We start from the raw sequence: 19,370 nt of genomic DNA, 5'->3' as shown, positions 1-19,370 counted from the left end.
TGTTGCAAATGACAAAAAAATACACTACCAAGCAGGTACTGCAGAATATACTGAGGTCCAGACTTCCTGTTTCTGCAAGTTCTACTATTGTCTGCAGGAAAAAAGAGAAAACAAAAGAAACAAACAATGGAATTTGGCATAGAAATGAATGCTGCCAACCACTAAAACAGAGCTACTTCTCAAGCCAAGCATTGTGAACTCTACATTGGTTTCAAGTACTTTCTAGAAACAGGAACAACTCCAGTTCAGCTGAAAGTTATTTTAAACCTATTTTGTTAAACCAATATGTATTTTTACTTCTAAATTAATTCAAATTTATACTTATTCCTGGTCTATCTAGATTTAATTAGAGAAAAAGCAAGCTTATTAACAGAAATAAAATTACCTAGCAGGATCAGCCAGTCTAAAAACCAGACTTTCTTTCCAGACGTACCCCATGAAAACCTTTAAATCTGCATTTACCTCTTTCCTCGTATGTTAAACATTCAAGAAAGAAATAATGCAAGCCAAACCTCCTTTTACAGACACTACTGCATTATGGGTCAAGGAATACATAGAAGTAGTTACCAGTTAAAGCATGCCTGTACCTTCACACTAAATGATAACTTTTCTTATTCTGTGTACTCCTTCAATATCCCCTTCATTGTTGGAATAGAAGGAACCTGTTACTCCATTAAATGGTCTCCAAATCAAAATTCAGCAACTGGAATCATGCCACCTGAGATGTAGATGAAATTTTCTGGAAGATATCCTGAAAATATTTCTTGCCAGAAGAGATTTCCTTGAACCAGAAGGAATTCGCTCAGCATAAATAGCCTAATGGCAAACAGATTGATCTACTGCTGCCTTTCAAACCATGTATATCTTATGCATCAATATGGTTTCTAACTGCAGAAGCAACAGAACAGTCATTACAACTATTTTCTCATCATAGCAATATAAACATAACTTGCTGTATTAGATGATGACCACTAAGGTGGACGTCTTGACAGAAGCTGCAGAAGCTTCCCTTCAAAACACTACATTTCTTAACTGGTCAGGAAACATTTACACAAATTTTTCCTCAAACTCATGAATAAGAGCTACAGTCAACAGTCCGGGGGTAAATCAGGTCTTAACACTTTCCCAGCTAATCTTAGGTAACTGAAGAACGATCTTTACAATTTTTCTTATACCACTTAAATAAGTGCTTAAAGTTGAACTATTTTTTCTTATTGCTTGTTTAATTTCCATTTGCTATAGTCTCCACCTCTGCATCCCTTCACATCTCCTCGCCAATCAACCACTGCCATTCAAAGCCCTCCCGTGTCCCTTTTGCTTCTTGCCAACTTCAGTATTTTACATCCCTTTCCCATTCCCCTCTGCCATCCCTTACCGCTCTAACAAAACTTGCCACTATAGGACTCACAATTACAGAACTTCCCTGACAAGAGTAACTTTTGTAAATAAACCAGATTAACGGAAAACAAAAAAAACCAAGCAAGGCATATCTACCACGATTTCAACGCTGCTGATGTAGTTTTTGATACCTTAATATATTCTGGACAATTTCATAAAGAATTCCTCTGATTTTAGTGGGAGTATACACTACACTACAGACTAATGGAAGGATGCACAAAGGAATGCATACATTCTAGTCTACATGTCTAGTGATGCTAGACACTGGGTTTCAGCATTGTCTACAAGCAAGATGCCAAGGCTCAGGAGAACAGAACTGAATAAGAGCAGATAAATCACTTAAACAGAACTCTCTTTAGAGATTAGAGCACAGAGACCCAGGAGTAATCAAGTTTGAGTCACATTTTTGTGGCTCATAAACGTTGGCTCTATTTTCTGTGCTTCTGAAGTATTAATATTTGATTTTGAAAACATAGAACAGTTTATTATTTATTTACTTATTTTAAGAGTCACTTGCGTTATTTCGTAACAGAAGGAAGGACATGACAGATCAGTAGAACAAACATCTGGAATTGTTGCTTACTACACATTTCAAAACATACTTAACTTGATCAACTGGAATTAAAAGAATTTTTTGGTTGCTTATTACAAAGCAAAAGGCTAACTCAACATATAATATTTAGAGACAAATTACAAATACATGAGAAAGCAGCACACTGCACAAAGGTAAGATGCGCACCCTGCAGTCTGGTAACAGATCATTTCACAATTTACCTAGCTGCAATGCAAGACATCCAAAATATTCATGGTTTTATATATGGATCTAACTGAACAACTTGCATTCTACAATTCCTACCTGGTTCAGCCAGGCTTTTGTAACCACGCTGAACTACTTAAGTAGATAGATCAAATGAATCGCATATTTGTGCAATTTGCTGAAACAAACCCAAAATAAGGTTGTCAATTCTTCTATTTAATTTAGTCCATTTAAAGAAAGAGAATTTAGTCTGGCCTTTACGTTGGCAAGTTTGCAAGAACAGAGGGGGAATTTGCAAAAGTAAATCTGCAAATTGACTATCAACTCAGTAATAATCTATCAGAAAAAAAGAAAAATCATTTAAGCTATCACAATTGTCTTTTAAAGGCTATTATATGTTTATTGGTACAAAAATCTGTAACTTCAAGTGTGTGATATCAATCCACAGAGGTGTTTTCAGAAATGAGCGTGTAACAGAAGCATAGAAGGGTCTTTTGGTGGGATGTGAGTTTAGAGGAAACTTGCCCAAAAGTAAACATGCAAAATGTTTCTGCTACTTGTATAATTTTGCAATATTCAATGCTGAGTTTGGCTGCTGAGTGCAATGTACTTTAACAACAACAAAAATTAGAAAAGCTAACAATAGTGTTAAAAAGTCTTGGAAAGATATCATTAGATCATCCACATTTTCACTTATATTTAAATCAAAATAAAAATATGTTATTTTTTTATCCCCGGTCAAACACTTTTAGAAACAAGTTAAGGAAAACTAGAGGTGCTTTAAATTCTGGAATTTTTTTTAGACTCAACTTAACCAACATTTATACCATAAAGGGTCATTTGTTTCAGTAAGGCAAAAATCCGAAATTTCACATTTTCATTTTCATCCAACCGCTTTTTCAACTTTTTTACCTTGAAAATCTAAGTTATTATTTTGTTACTCAAAATGAACTAAATGTAACTTTAAATGAGTAAGCACTGGAACATGAATTCCAAATGTAAAAAAAAAGAAACGTGGATGACAAGTGAAAGGAAAACCTCAGCATTTTAGACCTTTGTTATACAACCATTTATTAAAATTTATGCACCAAACAGCAAACTACTCTGACCAACTGGTTGGAGGCTGCTGAAGATCAAGTTGTATCTCATGGCCTTACCTTTTTCTTTTGTTCTTCTGTGGCTTTGATGATTCCTGGATCAGATTTCCAGGATTTCCCAAAATTGTAGAAAAGTGCAACGCTATTAGCGAGGAATGGAAGATGTATAAAGAAAAAATTGAGATGTGTTTGAAGTCAAGGAATCTGAATTTTAAAACAAAATTTGCTCTTGAAAATACCCACTGATAATTCTGAAAGAAAATGTAAATAAATTTAATTTTTACAAATGCCCTTGAGTCTTCTGAATTAACTGACAAAATTCAACGCTGCTATAAGAACAAGCTTGGCTTTCAGTACTTTCTATTGCTTGACTTGAAAACTTACTTTTAAAATACTCTTCTTCATGAGGTGTTGCTGAAGCACTTTATCCTTCTAAAGAATGAATAACTAAAGTTCAGGTTTTGTAATTATTTTTCTCTTTTAAATAAATTAAATTCCATGAAGTTTATCTTCCGAAAAGTATTTCCTGTTTTCACAATAAACATTTCATAGCTCTATTTATAACACAGCCATTTGACTGCCTATGGCTTCAGTGGCCTGACATTCCCATTAGATCACAGACAGGATGGTTCCCTAGCCATAGAAGGAATTGTGCTGCAATGACCACTGCTGCAAGGTAATGTCTCGATACCACATATCTCCAAGAAAGGGACTGCCTGAAACCTGGTCCTGGTTTAAGGCAATACCCATATTTTACATCAATGAAAGTTATTTTTAACATACTAACACATCTAATACTTAAAACTCACGGGATTTAGTATTCTCTGAAGTGTTTATAAAGTCAATTACCATATAAAGACAGAAAATAATCATTAGTTTTAAAATATATTTCCTGTGTTGAATGAGTTGCCATACAACGTGTCTAGTCTGACAACACTTCACATTTCTTCAAAGAATTAAAACATTTCTTGGCAATGATGTTGAAAAAACAAATACTCCAGACATGATTCTTCCACAAGGTGGAAAACCATTTACCCGGAAAAAACCTACAAAACACTTGACTGACTTGATTAAAGAACCCATCAGTTGTCAGTCATAACTGCAAGGAGATGCCATATTTGACAAAGCTGTGGTGGCAGAAGCCCCTACAACATTTTCCAGGCAGAAAAGACACTTAGGCATAAATCACTGCACATTTAACTTACATGACATTCTGAGTAACTTAGATGAGTATTTCTCTCTACTTTGGTAATCATTAGAACTTCTTCTGTAATTCAAGTTTAATACATTGTGTGTTTGCATTACACAATCCTGCACAGAAGACTTAAAAACAAATATTACATGGCTTGCTTTGAAAAAATTGGACTTGAAAGTCAGAACACACGTTCAAGTATATTTTACTATATATTTACAAGTATATTCTACTCTGCTCAACTTTGTACTTGGAAAAAATGTTTATTGAAAGCATTAAGCAGTATTAAGAAAAAATCACATAAACCAAATCACATAAACAAATGTACATCAAACAGATATAAGGAAATAGTAAATGAAAAACAAACAAACAAACAAAAAAAAAGAACAGTAAGTATCATCAAATCCTTCTACATTGCTCTTGTGATGTGAAATCCACATAAATACAAGTAAGGCCTCTTTTTCACTTCTGAAATGCTAACAAAGTCTCATTGTTCGTGTGAAGAGTATCCCAAATAACTTTTGTTTTCCCTTTGCTGGGGGGAAGGAATGAGCTATGAATTCATAATTTAAAAATATGGGTAAGTTACCTTAAAATTTCAATCATATCACTTACATAGTAGAAGACTTGTTATTAACTCACTTAAGTCTAATTAGTCTTTCCTAGATTATTTCCTAATAATTCCTAGATTTCCTAACTAATCTTTCATAGCAAGCTGTTTCCAGTAAGTTTATAATGGGGGGGGGAACACTATAACCTAACATTCACAGTTCTGTTTGATACATTACAGATTAAAAGCCCTGAGTTTAATATTCATACAATCTAATAACTTCTTCCTATTTGTCTTCTAAAATTACCTGCTGCCATGAATAAGATGGTTTATCCTATTCATATAGCTAGAGAGAGATGATATTTTCTTTAGAATATTAAAAGTATCACAGGGTTTTTGCCACAGAAGTGAAAACTGTTTTTTCATTAGAAGTAACTTAACCAGACATCTGTTACAAACAATAATTGAAAAAAAAAATGACTCATTCCTAATTACTATATGTCATGTCTAGACTGTTAAAGAAGATAGGGGGAAAGACAAATTATTTTCAATCCATTAGAAGGTTTTTTATAACCAGAAATTTTTTGCAAGTTTTTTTTTACTGACTAGAATTTGGACAACCCACGTAACACAACTGCCCACTGATCCAAGCTGCACAATTAGGAAGTCAGCATGCAGAATTTTTCTGAACTTACCCTTCCCCCATTTTACTCCATAAAATACAGAAAGAGCAAAAGAGACTCCCTGCAGAGTCTAAGTTTTGCTTTTGCTTTTATCACAATGGTGTCAGACAACAGTGTAAATGGTGGCAGATAAGGTACTTTTGAGGATGGAAGATATCAGGAGACTAAATAAGAAAGCAGAATTTAGTATAGATGAGCAGTAACTATGTAAATGGGAAAGACCAAGTCACCAGTAGTCTTCATTACTACCTTCAAAACCACACTTCTCATAAGTTTTAAGCAAAACCAGGGAGAAGAGATGAAAATCAATCGGACATTGAAGGAGAAAGGAAAGTTGGAACTGTCTTCTCTGGAATACTTCTGGCATCTGATGTAGATAAACAATGCCAATTGTGAGATTCTTCTCACCTACTTTAAATCACTCAGACAGAAAGGAAAAAGTCAGATCCAATCTATCTTCAGTATCAAGATATTTAAGTAAGTCAGAGAAACAGTGCCCAACAAGTGACACTTGTAAGTTTGCATTAGCTACAGAGTAGGGAATAGATTCCTCAGGGGGGACTTCATTTTATCCTCATTTACAATTACACAAGGAAAAATACATTACCATATTGTTAAGGGCTGTAAAATGCATGATAGCAGGCATTCACCTTCTGTCCTGTCACCAATTTGCTGTCTTTTATGAAGCTTCTCCAGTTCCCATCATGACAGATAAAGCAGAAACACACATGAAACACTTCTTACTTTTGGCTCTAATCAATATCCTTCAACTATGAGAACAAGTACAAGAGGTAGAAAATTATTTCAGAAAACCACTTGAAAGCAAGATCATAATTTCATGAAAGAAAAAAAAAATAAAACCCAACAAGAACCCCACAATCAATGAATGAGGTAAACATATATATGATGAGTTAATCTTGCACCCTGAACTGCAGCCTGTTTAAAAGGGCCCAAACATAGGAAGTTTGCTGCTATCACAACTACGTACCACACAAGAGCCAGAAACCAAGCCAAAACACCATATAACAAGATGCTCCCTTTCCACTAATTACAGACCCGGTAATAAAGTCCTCTTTTCGTAAAATGAAAGATCTGCAGCTAGTGTAAGCTGTCTGAGATCAATACATGCTAAGGAACCTGCCAATTCATACAACAGCTGTACAATCAGATCCAAGAACCGAGGGAGGTAACAGCAGACAACTACACAAGAAGCCTCATTTGACTAGGCATTTATTAGACAAAATCCATTTTAAATCAGCTGAAGCTCTGTAAGTGCTCTCTACCTCCATCTGCTAGCTAACATAAAATCCCGTAGTTTGCTAAAAAAAAATCACTGCCCTCTTTCCCTCCCCCCATATATATATATATATATATATTTTTTTTTTTTAAATTTAGAAAAGGTATTTAGACACAGAAACTGAACTTCCAGATAAGCTGGGCCTGGATTTTTTGGATCTCGAGTTCCTTTAGAAACACAGTTGCTGGCTTCTTTCTGCATGCCAGGCTTTTTGGTGTTTTCCTGATACTAACTTGTTAATGTGAATGGTTCTGGGCTGTTTTCTTTTTTAACTGTACCAGCTGGCTTTTTACAGTTTTTAAAAGTCTTATGCTATTGGAACAGCTTTGTGAAAGCATGAAAATCATCATGAATTCTCCTACAGCCAGTTTTCAACTAGGGATATTTTAAAAATCTGAGCAGCAGCGGTTTTCTTTCACCTAAACCCCATCAATACATGAAGTATATTTGAAACAAAATAATCAATACAGTATCATTCAATGATAAATTACTTTAAAAGATGTGTAAGTTGGCTTATGGCATCTCATTATCTCAGCATTACACCAAAAAAAAGACTAATTACTAAAAACTGTACAGTTCCATTTCCACCAAATGGAAGTGGGAGAACCAAAAAAAATATTTTTAATATTTTGGGTTACAGCAAACCCTGACATCTTAGAAAAACAGAGCAGCATAAGAACCTTCTGACATAACAGGCACTATTTGTTCAGCTGGAACTGAAAAGACTGCATGAACAACTGAGATACAAACTCAGTATGTGTACCCTGAATTTTTACAGGACACAAGAGAACCTTCTACCTATAAATGCTAATGAAAAAGAATGAAATGTGAAATTCTAGTCTTATGTTATTAAAAGCGTATTTCTAAATCCTTTTAAAAACAAAACTAAATTAAAATATAGTGATTTAGCGTGTAGGACTTTCAGGGTATTCTCCAGCTTCTCCAGAAACAGTAGAAGATTCAAGTACACTAAAAGAGCAAGACAGAACTATCCTTCGTTATGGACAAAACGCAGTCAAAGGGAAGCAGCAAAACAGTGGCAGGGAAGCACAGGACCACAGACTCATATATATCCATAAATACATAGATTTTAACTTCCTCATTCTCAGCAAGAATAGGATTTATATTTAAAAAACATAACAGACTCCAGAAACTGTTTCCAATCCAATGGAATGGAAACACAAAAAAATTAGCAGACTACTTTCATCTAAACTTTAGAATTTACTTTCAAGATTGGTCTTTTAGAAGATAGATCATTAAGCCTTGGAATTTAGAGACTCATTTTTCATGTGATCACCCTGAAATTCAAGAAAAGGCACTGCTAATATTTGGTTGTTTGTTCTTTATAATACATTGTTTTGAATACCCTTTTCTCTCATTAGGATCAAACCCAGAAGATCAGATGACCTTCCAGATACCTTCAAAATATCTGTAAGAAAAGAAAATTCTTACCTAGCACCTGAATACTAAAGTGGCACCTGCAGCAATTAAGACCTTTATATTATTTATAATATAAAGTTCCAGTAAGGCAATTAACAATAGTTGATTAAGGTTAGAAACTTGTTTATGGAGCAAAAGATGGTCAGAATTTGTGAAACTGGAACAGTTTTTATCACCCGAACATCACTGAGCATAAAGTAGTACTTGTCTGCTGCAAGTAATAATATAAAGCTGTAAAACTACAAGAATCCTTTCTCCAACCACAATGCTGTGCCTTATGCGATAAAAATAGAGCAGGCATGCAAATTTCTTTTTTTTCCAATAAAGCTACAGGGCAATTTTCCAGAAGAAGAATGAATTTGGAATCTTATTACAAAGACTTCCAATTAAAAATCACCAATTAAAGGAAGATGGCCTCAAGCACTAAGTCTCTAAAACTGCTTGTCAGAGAATTGTGTCAGCTCTAATGAAAGCAATTAGTAACTGAAGTTTTTAGACTACTACTACTGCGTACAAGATGACTGTTGCAAAGGTTTTGAGGCACCTCCCTTAAATTACAGAAGCAGTGCAGTATTTTATTGACATTCTGATGTCATACTTTATTAGGGTAGTTAATTGTCTATGGTTACTACCTCCTAGTGGACAACGAACATTATTCTGTGACAGGACCACCTCCTCAAACTTCAAGTTACACTGATCAGAATGGCTAACAGAAACAAAAATCTAAGCAATCTGGTACAAATATGAAGAAAATACAAGCTTCAGGATACAAATCTGACAATTTGCCAGCCTTAAGGAACAGACTTCTACATCAAGACAGAGGCCATCATCAAGTTGTGTTGGCTGTGCAGCCATTTTAATACGATAAAGGACTTTGAGTTAAAGTTTCACACATTCCTAGATGTGGTTCAAGCTGGTTACATTAGCAGGAGAAAGCACTGCAGCTCAACATTTGCAACCTAAGTGTGAGTTTCTACGGAAAACCTACAAGGTATGAAAAGCTGAGATTCAAAAGTGAGATGGAGTAGAATCTAAAACTGTCACAGAAACTCATATTTTCCTATTTTCCAAAAGTCAGGTTTTCCTATCAAAAAGAACAGAAAGGTAAATTCAGTCTAGACTGACACATTTAAAGCATTCTACTACAGGCCCTAAGATCTAGAAAAGTACATCTCTGTTTTTAAGCATCACTGTTTAAAATGTTTTTTATATTCTTTTTGTATTCACTTTCCTCTTTCTGCAGTTACTAATAAATTTAACTGCGTAAAAATATAGAAAATCAGGCCAGAGAGGCTGGTAGTAGGATCAGCATTTCTAAATAACTATTTCAAGACATACTCATGCTATTATTGATAGAATTATTTCTACTGTGTTTTTTTTTAGTCAACATTTTTAAGGTTTTTTCACATGTGAAACAGCAGACATCTCCAGTCCTATGGGGCGGCTATTATTCACAGCAGCACCTGTCAGCATGGAAAACAAAGGCAGCATGGAAGCAGGGTCTCCTCTTTGTTCTCAACCCAAAAATGTGAGGCTTATTTAGATAAGGTTGGAGAACATATTAACAAGATGATAAAAGGGTTGCACTGCTACTATCCTATTTCACGGTAATTCCTTTGAGAATGAAAAGAAAATACATTTCTAGAAAAGCCAAGCCAAAATCTATCATAAATATTAAGTTCACTTCAACTATTTACAACTATTATATGAACTGTATAAAACATTTAATAAAACATTAAATCTCTGTTTTGTTTTCTCTGCTATTGTAATTACAGTTCCCAAGAAAGTTCCTTAAAAATGTGACTCTATTTCCTTAAGGTGGATAACTGACATTCTTCAGTGAACTCTAAATCAATTTCTATGCCTGTGAGTACAAAAAAAGCCATATCGAGGCAGATCTAAAAAAAAAAAACTCTAAAAAGGTGGGCATACGCTGAATCTGTAACCCCTAGTGTAGTTAATGTATACATCTTCAGAGACCAAAAATACAGTTAACAAATGTATCTGAAGTTTGCATGAAATGGTATTTGCAGAATCTTTAGGAAGAACAAACTGTAAAGCTAATACCACCAGAACTGATATACATCATGAAATTACCTACTGCTTTTTCAGAAAAGCAGTGGGTAAAAATGCAGTCAATTACACCTTGTCACCTCACAGCTCGAGCGTATTTTATAGAGTTGCTTACATTTCCCTCACTTAGGAAAGCGGTAAAGCACAGGAAATTTGGCAGGCTACTGTAAGCCAATTTTAAGAAAAATCTTTCACTTGCTAAAGCAAAGCAATAGTGCACGTATATTTTAAGTGATAAAATAACTACCATTGATATAGAAAGCAACATTTAATAGAGACAGACATTTTAAAACTTTCATTAGTTTACTTACTCTTGTACACAGGACATATCTAGGTATTACTTCATACTGCTAACATGAAAAAATACTACTTATTACTCTACACAAAAAAGGATATCATTCCAAAACCAGAAGAACCACGTCACATACATCCAGAATTTCGTTGCCAAGTATATTCCCAGAGGCAGTGCACTATGCATGGAGTGATCAAAGAATGACCTGCAAAGTAGGAACAGTGTCGGATCATAAGTTTTGATGTATAAAATGCAAATCCTGAACTACTACTCCTGAAAAACACTTCCTGTTAAAATACGTACCATGTGGGATATTGCAATATACACCAAAAAAACTTTTTCTTCACTTCTGTCTTCAAAGTTCATAAGAAATTCCCATGTTCAATCTGTCCATTTGAAGGGTCATGACTGAATGCTATTTACTTCTGAAGTGAATGTCAAGAACTGGCTAAAACCACACTGTGAAAGCAGTTAGAAACCTGTGAGAGTACTAGTCTACATAGAATAATAGACTGGTTTGGATTGGAAGGGACCATGAAGGCCACCTAGTCCAACATCCCTGTAGTGAGCAGGGGTATCTTCAACTCGATCAGGTTGCTCAGAGCCCCATCCAACCCGACCTTGAATGTTTCCAGGGATGAGGCATCTACCACCACTCTGGGCAACCTGTTCCAGTGCTTCACCACCCTCAGTGCAAAAAATTTCTTCCTAATATCTAGTCTAACCTTCTCTCAGTTTCTTTTTAGTTCAAAACCGTTACCCCTTGTCCTATTACTACAGGCTCTGCTAAAAAGTTTTCCCCATCTTTCTTATAAGCCCCCTTTAAGTATTGAAAGGGCACAACAGAGTCTCCTTGAAGTCTTCTCCAACCTGAACAACCCCAACTCTCTCAGCCTTTCTTCTTAAGGCAGTGGTTCCAAGCCTTTCTTCATTTTTGCAGCACTCCTCTGGATCCGCTCCAAGAGGTCCATGTCCCTCCTGTGCTGAGGGCTATAGAGCTCAATGCAGTATTCCAGGAGTGGTCTCACCAGAGAGATATGTGGGTAGTGGTTGCAGACTACATCTACTTATGAGATTTCAGTGCTAAAGGTATTTTGGAAACCCATGCAATGAAAACTGCAAATTAAAATTACTTCAGGAAGAAAAAGTTTGAGACACCTGCGTTATTAGCCTACATGCTTTAAATGTTTCAGATTCTTTAATCTGCTGCTTCTGTTACAGCTGACAATATAAAGTTGGGAAAACAAAGATTCATTTAAAAAAAAAAAAAGCCATCAGAAGCATATTCACCCCTTCATATTCTCTTGCATTTTAAAGATTATTCTGAATATAGTTAAATATAGTTAAGATAAACTGTGTGAGTGACTAAGTTACTCCAAATTCCAGAAGAAGTTGCTAAACATACCAGAAGTCACTTTCTAAACAGCTAAGGTCCCTGAAATAAACATTCTTCCATCACTTCTTTGCATTGAACCTTGTAAGTATGAAGATACAAGTTCTCTCTACACACGCCACGTATGACAACGGAAAGCAAAGAACAGATGAAGTAGTTTATAGATCCTGAAATTCCACTGAAGCATGCATGCATGTGTGTGTGCACATGTGTATATATAAAGGAATTTACAGACGTTAAAAGTAATCACAACACAACTGAAATTCTTTATGATCAGGTAACAGATTCAAAACATTAGAAAGGAGCTGCCTTCTTTAGTCACCTCCTTCTACAACAACAGAAGCTACAAAATCTGACTTTAACTTCATTTCTATCTATAAATCTCTTCAGATTAACTGAGGTATTTGAAAACATTAAAAAAAGTAGGTTTTAATAGCACACTAGCACATATCTTTTTTTCTGTTCCTTTCTAGTAAATCTCCCCTTGACTGCATTCTGCAAAATTCGTGCAGGTAGCTCTTTGTAGACAGACATGTAGCACCCCCCTCTGGATAATGACTGAATTTCTGCTCTGCTGTTAGTTTCTATTAGCTAGCAGTATTCACCCAAGGTAATTCCAACGACTATTTGCCAGACAACAGGGCATTACAGGAGCGCAAAGTCCCAGACGACTTTTCCCAGAAACAGTAATAAAAAAAAATTCCAACACAAAATTCATGTAGCATGTTGAAGAAACACACAAAACCAGAAAGTCAAGATTATTTATCCAACAAAGATGCCAGCAAAATACTTCTTGTGTGCACAGTAAACAGACAAGTGTCCTGGTAAAACACTTACTTTGAAAGAAACTGCACCATAGCCCAAACACCACCGTACATCAGCCCTTTGATGAGCCAAGAATCAATGTCTAGGTCTGCTATAAACCCAACCAGCCAAATAACTAGGAAAGGAGTTCCCAGCATCACCTTCTGGCGAAATTCCTATATAGAAACAAATACCAGTAAGTAACTCTATTTTCAGGAACAATTTGTATAATAATATTCTATAATAAAAAGGAGTCACAAAAACTTAAACAAATTTTCAGGAAGCTTGACATAAAGGAGGGGAATCTTGATAAATGTTTCTCATTTCCTGTATTTATACATCTCCAATGAATATGCAAGACAAAAAATCTTCCTAAAATGTTATAACAAATCAGTAATTTTATTTACTTGTTTATTTTAGAAGAAATGTCTTCTACAAGCTTTGCTGTTAATCCAGAATAAAAGCAACAGCAGATCTTTCTTAAGAATCTGCCAAAGTGTATGAATGGCTACACAGCACATGATAATGTCAGTGAACTGTAAAGACTGCAGTTATGTAAGTAATAGATAAAATCATACTGAAGTGTCTATGAAGAAAGATAGGACTTTTTTTTGTCTTATACTACGTGGGTACAATTCCTGATAAAGGCACTGGACCCTTTCTAGATACTCAAGGCACAGTCACAATGCACATGTACACACAACACCATGCACAAATCACTTAAAGTCAATAATCACTGCATTATTATATTACCACAGAGTTAAAGCACAGGCTGTAGCCAGTGCTTTAATCATCAAGATGCAATTTATCTTTAAATCAAGAATTTGTAACAAATCAGTGATAGCAATACTTAATATCCAGCACAACACTGCCTGGTAAGAATATCTAACTCTATGTAAGTTATCAAACTACAGGCAGGTAGACTGTTTTTCACGCTGTTACCATTTATACCCTCATTTCTTATCCCCTCCTATCTGCAGAATTAAATAACCACCTGAGAAGAAAAGGCCTCCACATTAGAGATTCATATATTACATTATACTGTTTCTTTTATTCAATACAAAGCACTATGTGATTAGAGAGGGGATAAGAGTCCAGGATATCTAAAAAACTTGAGAGTCAGCTTTGTGAGTGTCTTCATTATCCCCAACAATAACATACCGCTTAGTACCTTCCTGATGTTTAGTTAGCACAAAACCTAAAGGTAACTGTGTGGAGGCTTAGGGTTTTCTTTCCCGGTGCCTTGAACAAAGTTTTTTTTCTTTCTCTTTTATAATTACTTTTGTCATAATAAAAAGATGTTTCCTGAAACTGAAATATGGGGAAACCACACAACCAAGCTGCTTACCTTAAAAAAAGCACACATGCCCCCGAACCAGTAGTCGCAATAATATGTAATATTGTTTTACCTAAGTGTTGTACACAAGTTCTTACCTTATCAGCTTTTAGTTTTCTCAGAAAGGACGGACTGTCGTATCCCTTTGCCTGTCTTGCTTCCTGTAGATGATTGATCATCCAAACATTTTTCCTCTGTTTTGCTAAATCAAGTGGTGACTCTCCCTGCCAGGAATATACAAGCAGGAAACATCTAATTTAAAAATAAAATGCATTCAGAGCACTTTTGAAACAGAAGACTGGCAGGTAAAAATAATACATTTTAAATCAGTTTAAGCTACGTTGTGGCACACTTTTTGTCCTGCAGTTTACTTGACACCAAGCATCATTCATTCCTTTTGGTCTTTTTCACTCTCTCATAAGTATATGTGTGTGGACAATTAGAATATTAAATGCGTGATCCTGGCAATATGTATGTCTTGACACAACAATAATTGTTGCCTTTGGCATAACACATCATGTTGCACTGTTCTACACACAGTCTTCTAGTCTGTAAATGAAAGACTGTGCTTCCCCCTCAGCTATTGACAGGCAGCAGAAATCAAGAAAAGAATAAGAACTCGTGACCCACTGGATCATGGAAACTTGCCCAGTCTAAAGCCTGAATTCTCAGTTAATTCTCTGCCTTTTTGGCAGAGTGAAGGTATCTTGGAATGTTTCTATACAGAATTTTTCCCGCAAGCGTAATATTATATTCACCTCAGTTAGCGAAGCCCTACAAAGAAAACAGGAAAGAATAAACTGACAGTTCATGTCCAACTTATTCCAAAACTCTGAGCTTTTATGGGTTGTGCTGCACATACTTTGGGTGCTACTCCAGCAATGGTCCATGCTTTCTCTTTCCCTACTTTCAGAGAGGACTGACAGACAAGGCAAAAGAAAGATACAGAGAGAGATACAGGGGCCAAAGGTGCCTACCAAACTGATTTGATTTTATAGCTTTTTAAACATTTAGGAAGAGAGCTAAATGAAAGTTATTGACTTGTCTAAAATTATAGAGGAGGCAAGAGACAACCAATTGCAGGTACCTCCAGCTTCAGTTTTGCATTTGACTCCTCCTCTCTTCTACTGGAGTTAACTCCCCTCCTAAACAAACCATTCATGGAGGCTTGAAAAATGGCTGAATCCACCATCGCTCGGCCCCCTCCTAAAAAAAAAGTGAGACAGGTACCAGAAACTGAAATTACCCAGAAAGGGCAATAATTACTATAGACAGAAGAGATTTCAAAGATTTAAAAGTACAATTACCTCCCTAAGTTCCCATTGTCTTTCTATGGGATAGAGTACTTAACTGTCATTTTTGCCTTTGAAATCTTGCTCTAAATGTCTAAACGGAGAGTAAACAGCACAGATTATGAGGTGAAGCTTTTTATTACTTAACAGGATCTTGCACTCTTTCTGTGCAAAAACTTCAACTAGCAAACTCAGTTAAAGGAAGATTAACCTTTTGACTTAACTTGGCTTCAAAGTTATTTAGCCAGATGTTTAAGAAACAGATTAAGTTAACTCCATCCCCAACAGAAATGCCTGAAATAAAACTATCATGCCTGCTTCAACACAAATTTAATGAACTGCTAATATCTGGAAAACTCTAGAGATGATGCTGTTTTAATATCACCTTATATATCCAGACTGTAAAGATTACCTGTGGACAAGCAATCCCCTCTGGGAGTTGATCTCCCAAGTAAATCCTGAAGTTGTCTTGGGGTCCAGCTGAGCATCCCTTCCACTAGAGGGCCATGAGACACCTAGGAACTGCCTAGATAAAAAGATTGAGGGAGCTTTAAGTCTTTGACTACGCTTCTCATTATCTGGTCATTTTAATATTTCCCTTGTACTCACGAGGGTGGCGGAGGGCTGACTTTCTTAGAAAAAAAAAGAAACTGGGGAACTTAACACAGTAACACATTTAGTTTGCCAGCAAGCAGTAAGGCTTCAACAGTTTATGTGAAGTTTTCAGATAAAAAGAATAATCTGAAGAGTCATTACCATAGAGAAGATTAATCGTAGGCTTCGACAGACAAGCCTACAGATACACAGCACAATCAAGAAACTATGTCTGAAGTCCATTCAATGATTCATTAACAGATTTGAAGGAAAAGAGCGAGCCTTATAGGCCTCTGTCACTCTCCAGTAAAAAAGGAGCTTCTCTTGTACTTAAATAAAGTTTACAAGTTTCCCCTTGTCCCCTCGGGACCATGATAAACTAACACCCTGTGAAATCCTGTCTTCATCTGCACAACCTGCCTGCCAGTGTGGCAGGATAATTTCCTTAATAAATATCAAACTAAAAAACCCACTCTACTTGGACTACTGAAAAGCAGCTTCCACTTCCAAACATAATTCAGAACTTAAAAAAGAAAAAGGAGTTATCTTGCTACCAAAATAGAAGTATTATTTTCTTGTTCAGCATAATATAAAGAGGGTAAATAATACAACACAGTGCTTGTATCAAGTTTTATTCCAGAATGAGCGCAACTGTTCTTCTCAAACTGTTATTCAAAAGTAAAACCAGCCCCTTACTGAGGTGATTGCTCCAATTTGTTCCAAACCCAGGCAGCCAGCAGCGTGCACCTTTGGAACACAAGACTGCCTAGAGCTGATAACAAAGTTAAAACTCACACCTCATATTTCAGACGCTTTGTAACCTGAAAAAGATGAACGGCTTTCAGCCAATGTATTCCTCTAACCTTTGCTGTCTTACCACCATTCTCAGGCAATTCCCTTGGCTATCTGAAAAATGGACTTCACTAGACAATCCTGCAGAAATCCGGAAGTGATGGCATTAGAATGCAGTCTTTCACAATTCCTTTTATTTCTGGGGAAACGTAAGCCAGACACTTAACCAGGTTTTGGCTCAAAGAAAAGTTTTTTGCTCAACAGTCAAAGGAGAAGCACAAAACTAGGTTCTTACACACCTATAAAAGTCAATCAAATTCTTGTATTTCCTATATGTTTACTATTACCCAAATGAGCACCCGTTATAAATCCACTGACAGGACGGCAGAACTGCCACTGCTAGAATGATTTTGATCCTCTGAAGATCCTAGAAACCTGGGAAGATATGCAAGTAACCTAGACTCACACACAGAAGGCAGGCAGTAGTTACTGAAACCAGGCACATCTTCTGGCAGGACTAGAAAGATATCATGATCCAGCAGGTTCAAAACCTATTTTTCTACTGACTGCTGCTGTCTGTCAATAAAGAAAACAAGACCATGAACTGCTTCAGGCCAGCAAACACTTGGCCAAACGTGAATTTTTATTACAGATTTCATAAGAGTCCAGAAATGTAGGAAAGGTTATGATCTTAAAACTCTAATCACACTAATCAGTCTGCCAAGGGAAGCAAGGTATGACATAATGGTTTCCACAGAAAATACCTTAATTTTTACCAGTAGGTAAATAGAATAAAAACTTTCCAGTGGTTTACAAGACGTGACACTAAAAGCATTATTCATCCACATGACTGACCTTACAGGCCATGAATAATTATTATATATTCAAATCAGTAGAGACAAGGGGCTAGTTGATTTGTTTTAAACATGTGAAAAGCCACGTGATTTTTCTAATGACTTTTCATTCATGATTATCAGTATTTCTGACATCCTAAAGTCAATGTAGGACCTAGAAATATATTAGCATCATTTAACTACACCCTTACAAAGACTGTTCTGTGCTGTTCAAGAAAACAGATGTGTACAGATACAGTTTTTTAGCATATTTCTATCACTTGTGGCAAAGCAAGATAGGCCCTGGCCATCTTAATCAGAAGGAAAAATAGTGAAAGACCAAATAAATTTAATTAAGTATTCAATAATTTATAAATGTAAATTTACAGCTGTATTTTCCAGTGTAACCACTCCATCTGTAACACTCCTTAAGTGGAAAATACAAATATTTGAAAATCAACTCAGTAGAGAACTGTTTTTCTAAAAGTGAATTCTTCTCTAATGCCACAGAGGAAACACACTGGGTAGTAAAGTGCATCTAATTTGATACACAAAATAGTCTGGAGACAAGGGACAAATCCATGTTCAATAGGTGCATCTTCTACTGCTGGAGAAGCACTTGCAGACTTCAAGTCTACCGTATGAATTCAAACAGCTGCTAGGCTGATCTAACAGGCTAGGGATTGGCTCTGCTAGTTCTCAATCCAGCTTCATCACTAAGAGCTTCTGGTAGAATAATGAGGCAACTTAAAGTTCAGATGCAATAAAAAGCCCATTTTCCTATTTTACTTTTAGTGGCATTTTTAAGCTTCCTTACTGCCCCTGGGAGACATAAGAGAACATTTGTTGTCTCTCTGGAAGAGGACAGAGATGTCTCGTAACACACTCCAACAAACAGTCGCCCCAGAACTTCACTAGAAGACATCCACTCAGATTTCCAATTTTGCATTCAAACACATGGGTCTTGACGCACACAGTCTAATTGCAGATTGTACACCCCGCTCCCATATATTTGCATATAACTGTTGGTAAATTATTTACTTGAGTACTTTTGAAGGTGCAGATTTAGTGATTATGCATCACTGTTGGGAAACGCTGATTCCCAAATTAAACATTAGTGGCATGGATTTTGCTCCACCTTCATGATCCCACCACACCCACAGTAATAATCTATTATTGAAATTTATCATAGGCTCTGTTATTTCTGCCTCAAACCACTTACAATAAAAACAGACCAGGTGTTTACCTTTATATTTTGAGCATCAACATTAGCTCCAGCTTCTAAGAGAAGACTAATAACTGTCGTATTTCCTGCTAGCACAGCCCAGTGCAATGCTGTGTTTTTGTGATATTTGTCTCCAAGATTAACAGAAACATTAAATGTAAGTAGTAATCGCGTTGGATCCACACTAGAAAAGAAAACTGTTGTTAGATCTACAGAAGATGAACTCAAATACATACCAACCTATTGTTTATGAGTTCAATTTCTATAAAGAACATTGATTAGGTACACTATATAACAGCAAAGTGACATTTTTTTCCTGATG

General features: G+C 35.9%; 1 protein-coding gene across 1 annotated transcript in view; it reads right to left on the bottom strand.

The window, feature by feature from the left end:
* ZDHHC17 (zinc finger DHHC-type palmitoyltransferase 17) overlaps positions 1-19,370 on the bottom strand; it is a 71,889-nt gene that overhangs the window by 10,303 nt on the left and 42,216 nt on the right. The window contains exons 7-12 of the mRNA XM_069857845.1: positions 19,070-19,232; positions 14,411-14,536; positions 13,010-13,152; positions 10,884-10,984; positions 3,313-3,437; positions 29-91 (exon numbers count right to left, since the gene is read on the bottom strand). Of these exons, the coding sequence (XP_069713946.1) occupies positions 29-91; positions 3,313-3,437; positions 10,884-10,984; positions 13,010-13,152; positions 14,411-14,536; positions 19,070-19,232 (721 nt within the window). The remainder of the gene's footprint in view (positions 1-28; positions 92-3,312; positions 3,438-10,883; positions 10,985-13,009; positions 13,153-14,410; positions 14,537-19,069; positions 19,233-19,370) is intronic.

The sequence above is a fragment of the Phaenicophaeus curvirostris genome, chromosome 1, assembly GCF_032191515.1.
Source record: "Phaenicophaeus curvirostris isolate KB17595 chromosome 1, BPBGC_Pcur_1.0, whole genome shotgun sequence".
In the NCBI taxonomy this organism is placed as follows: domain Eukaryota; kingdom Metazoa; phylum Chordata; class Aves; order Cuculiformes; family Cuculidae; genus Phaenicophaeus; species Phaenicophaeus curvirostris.
This window is presented reverse-complemented; position numbering and strand designations above follow the sequence as displayed.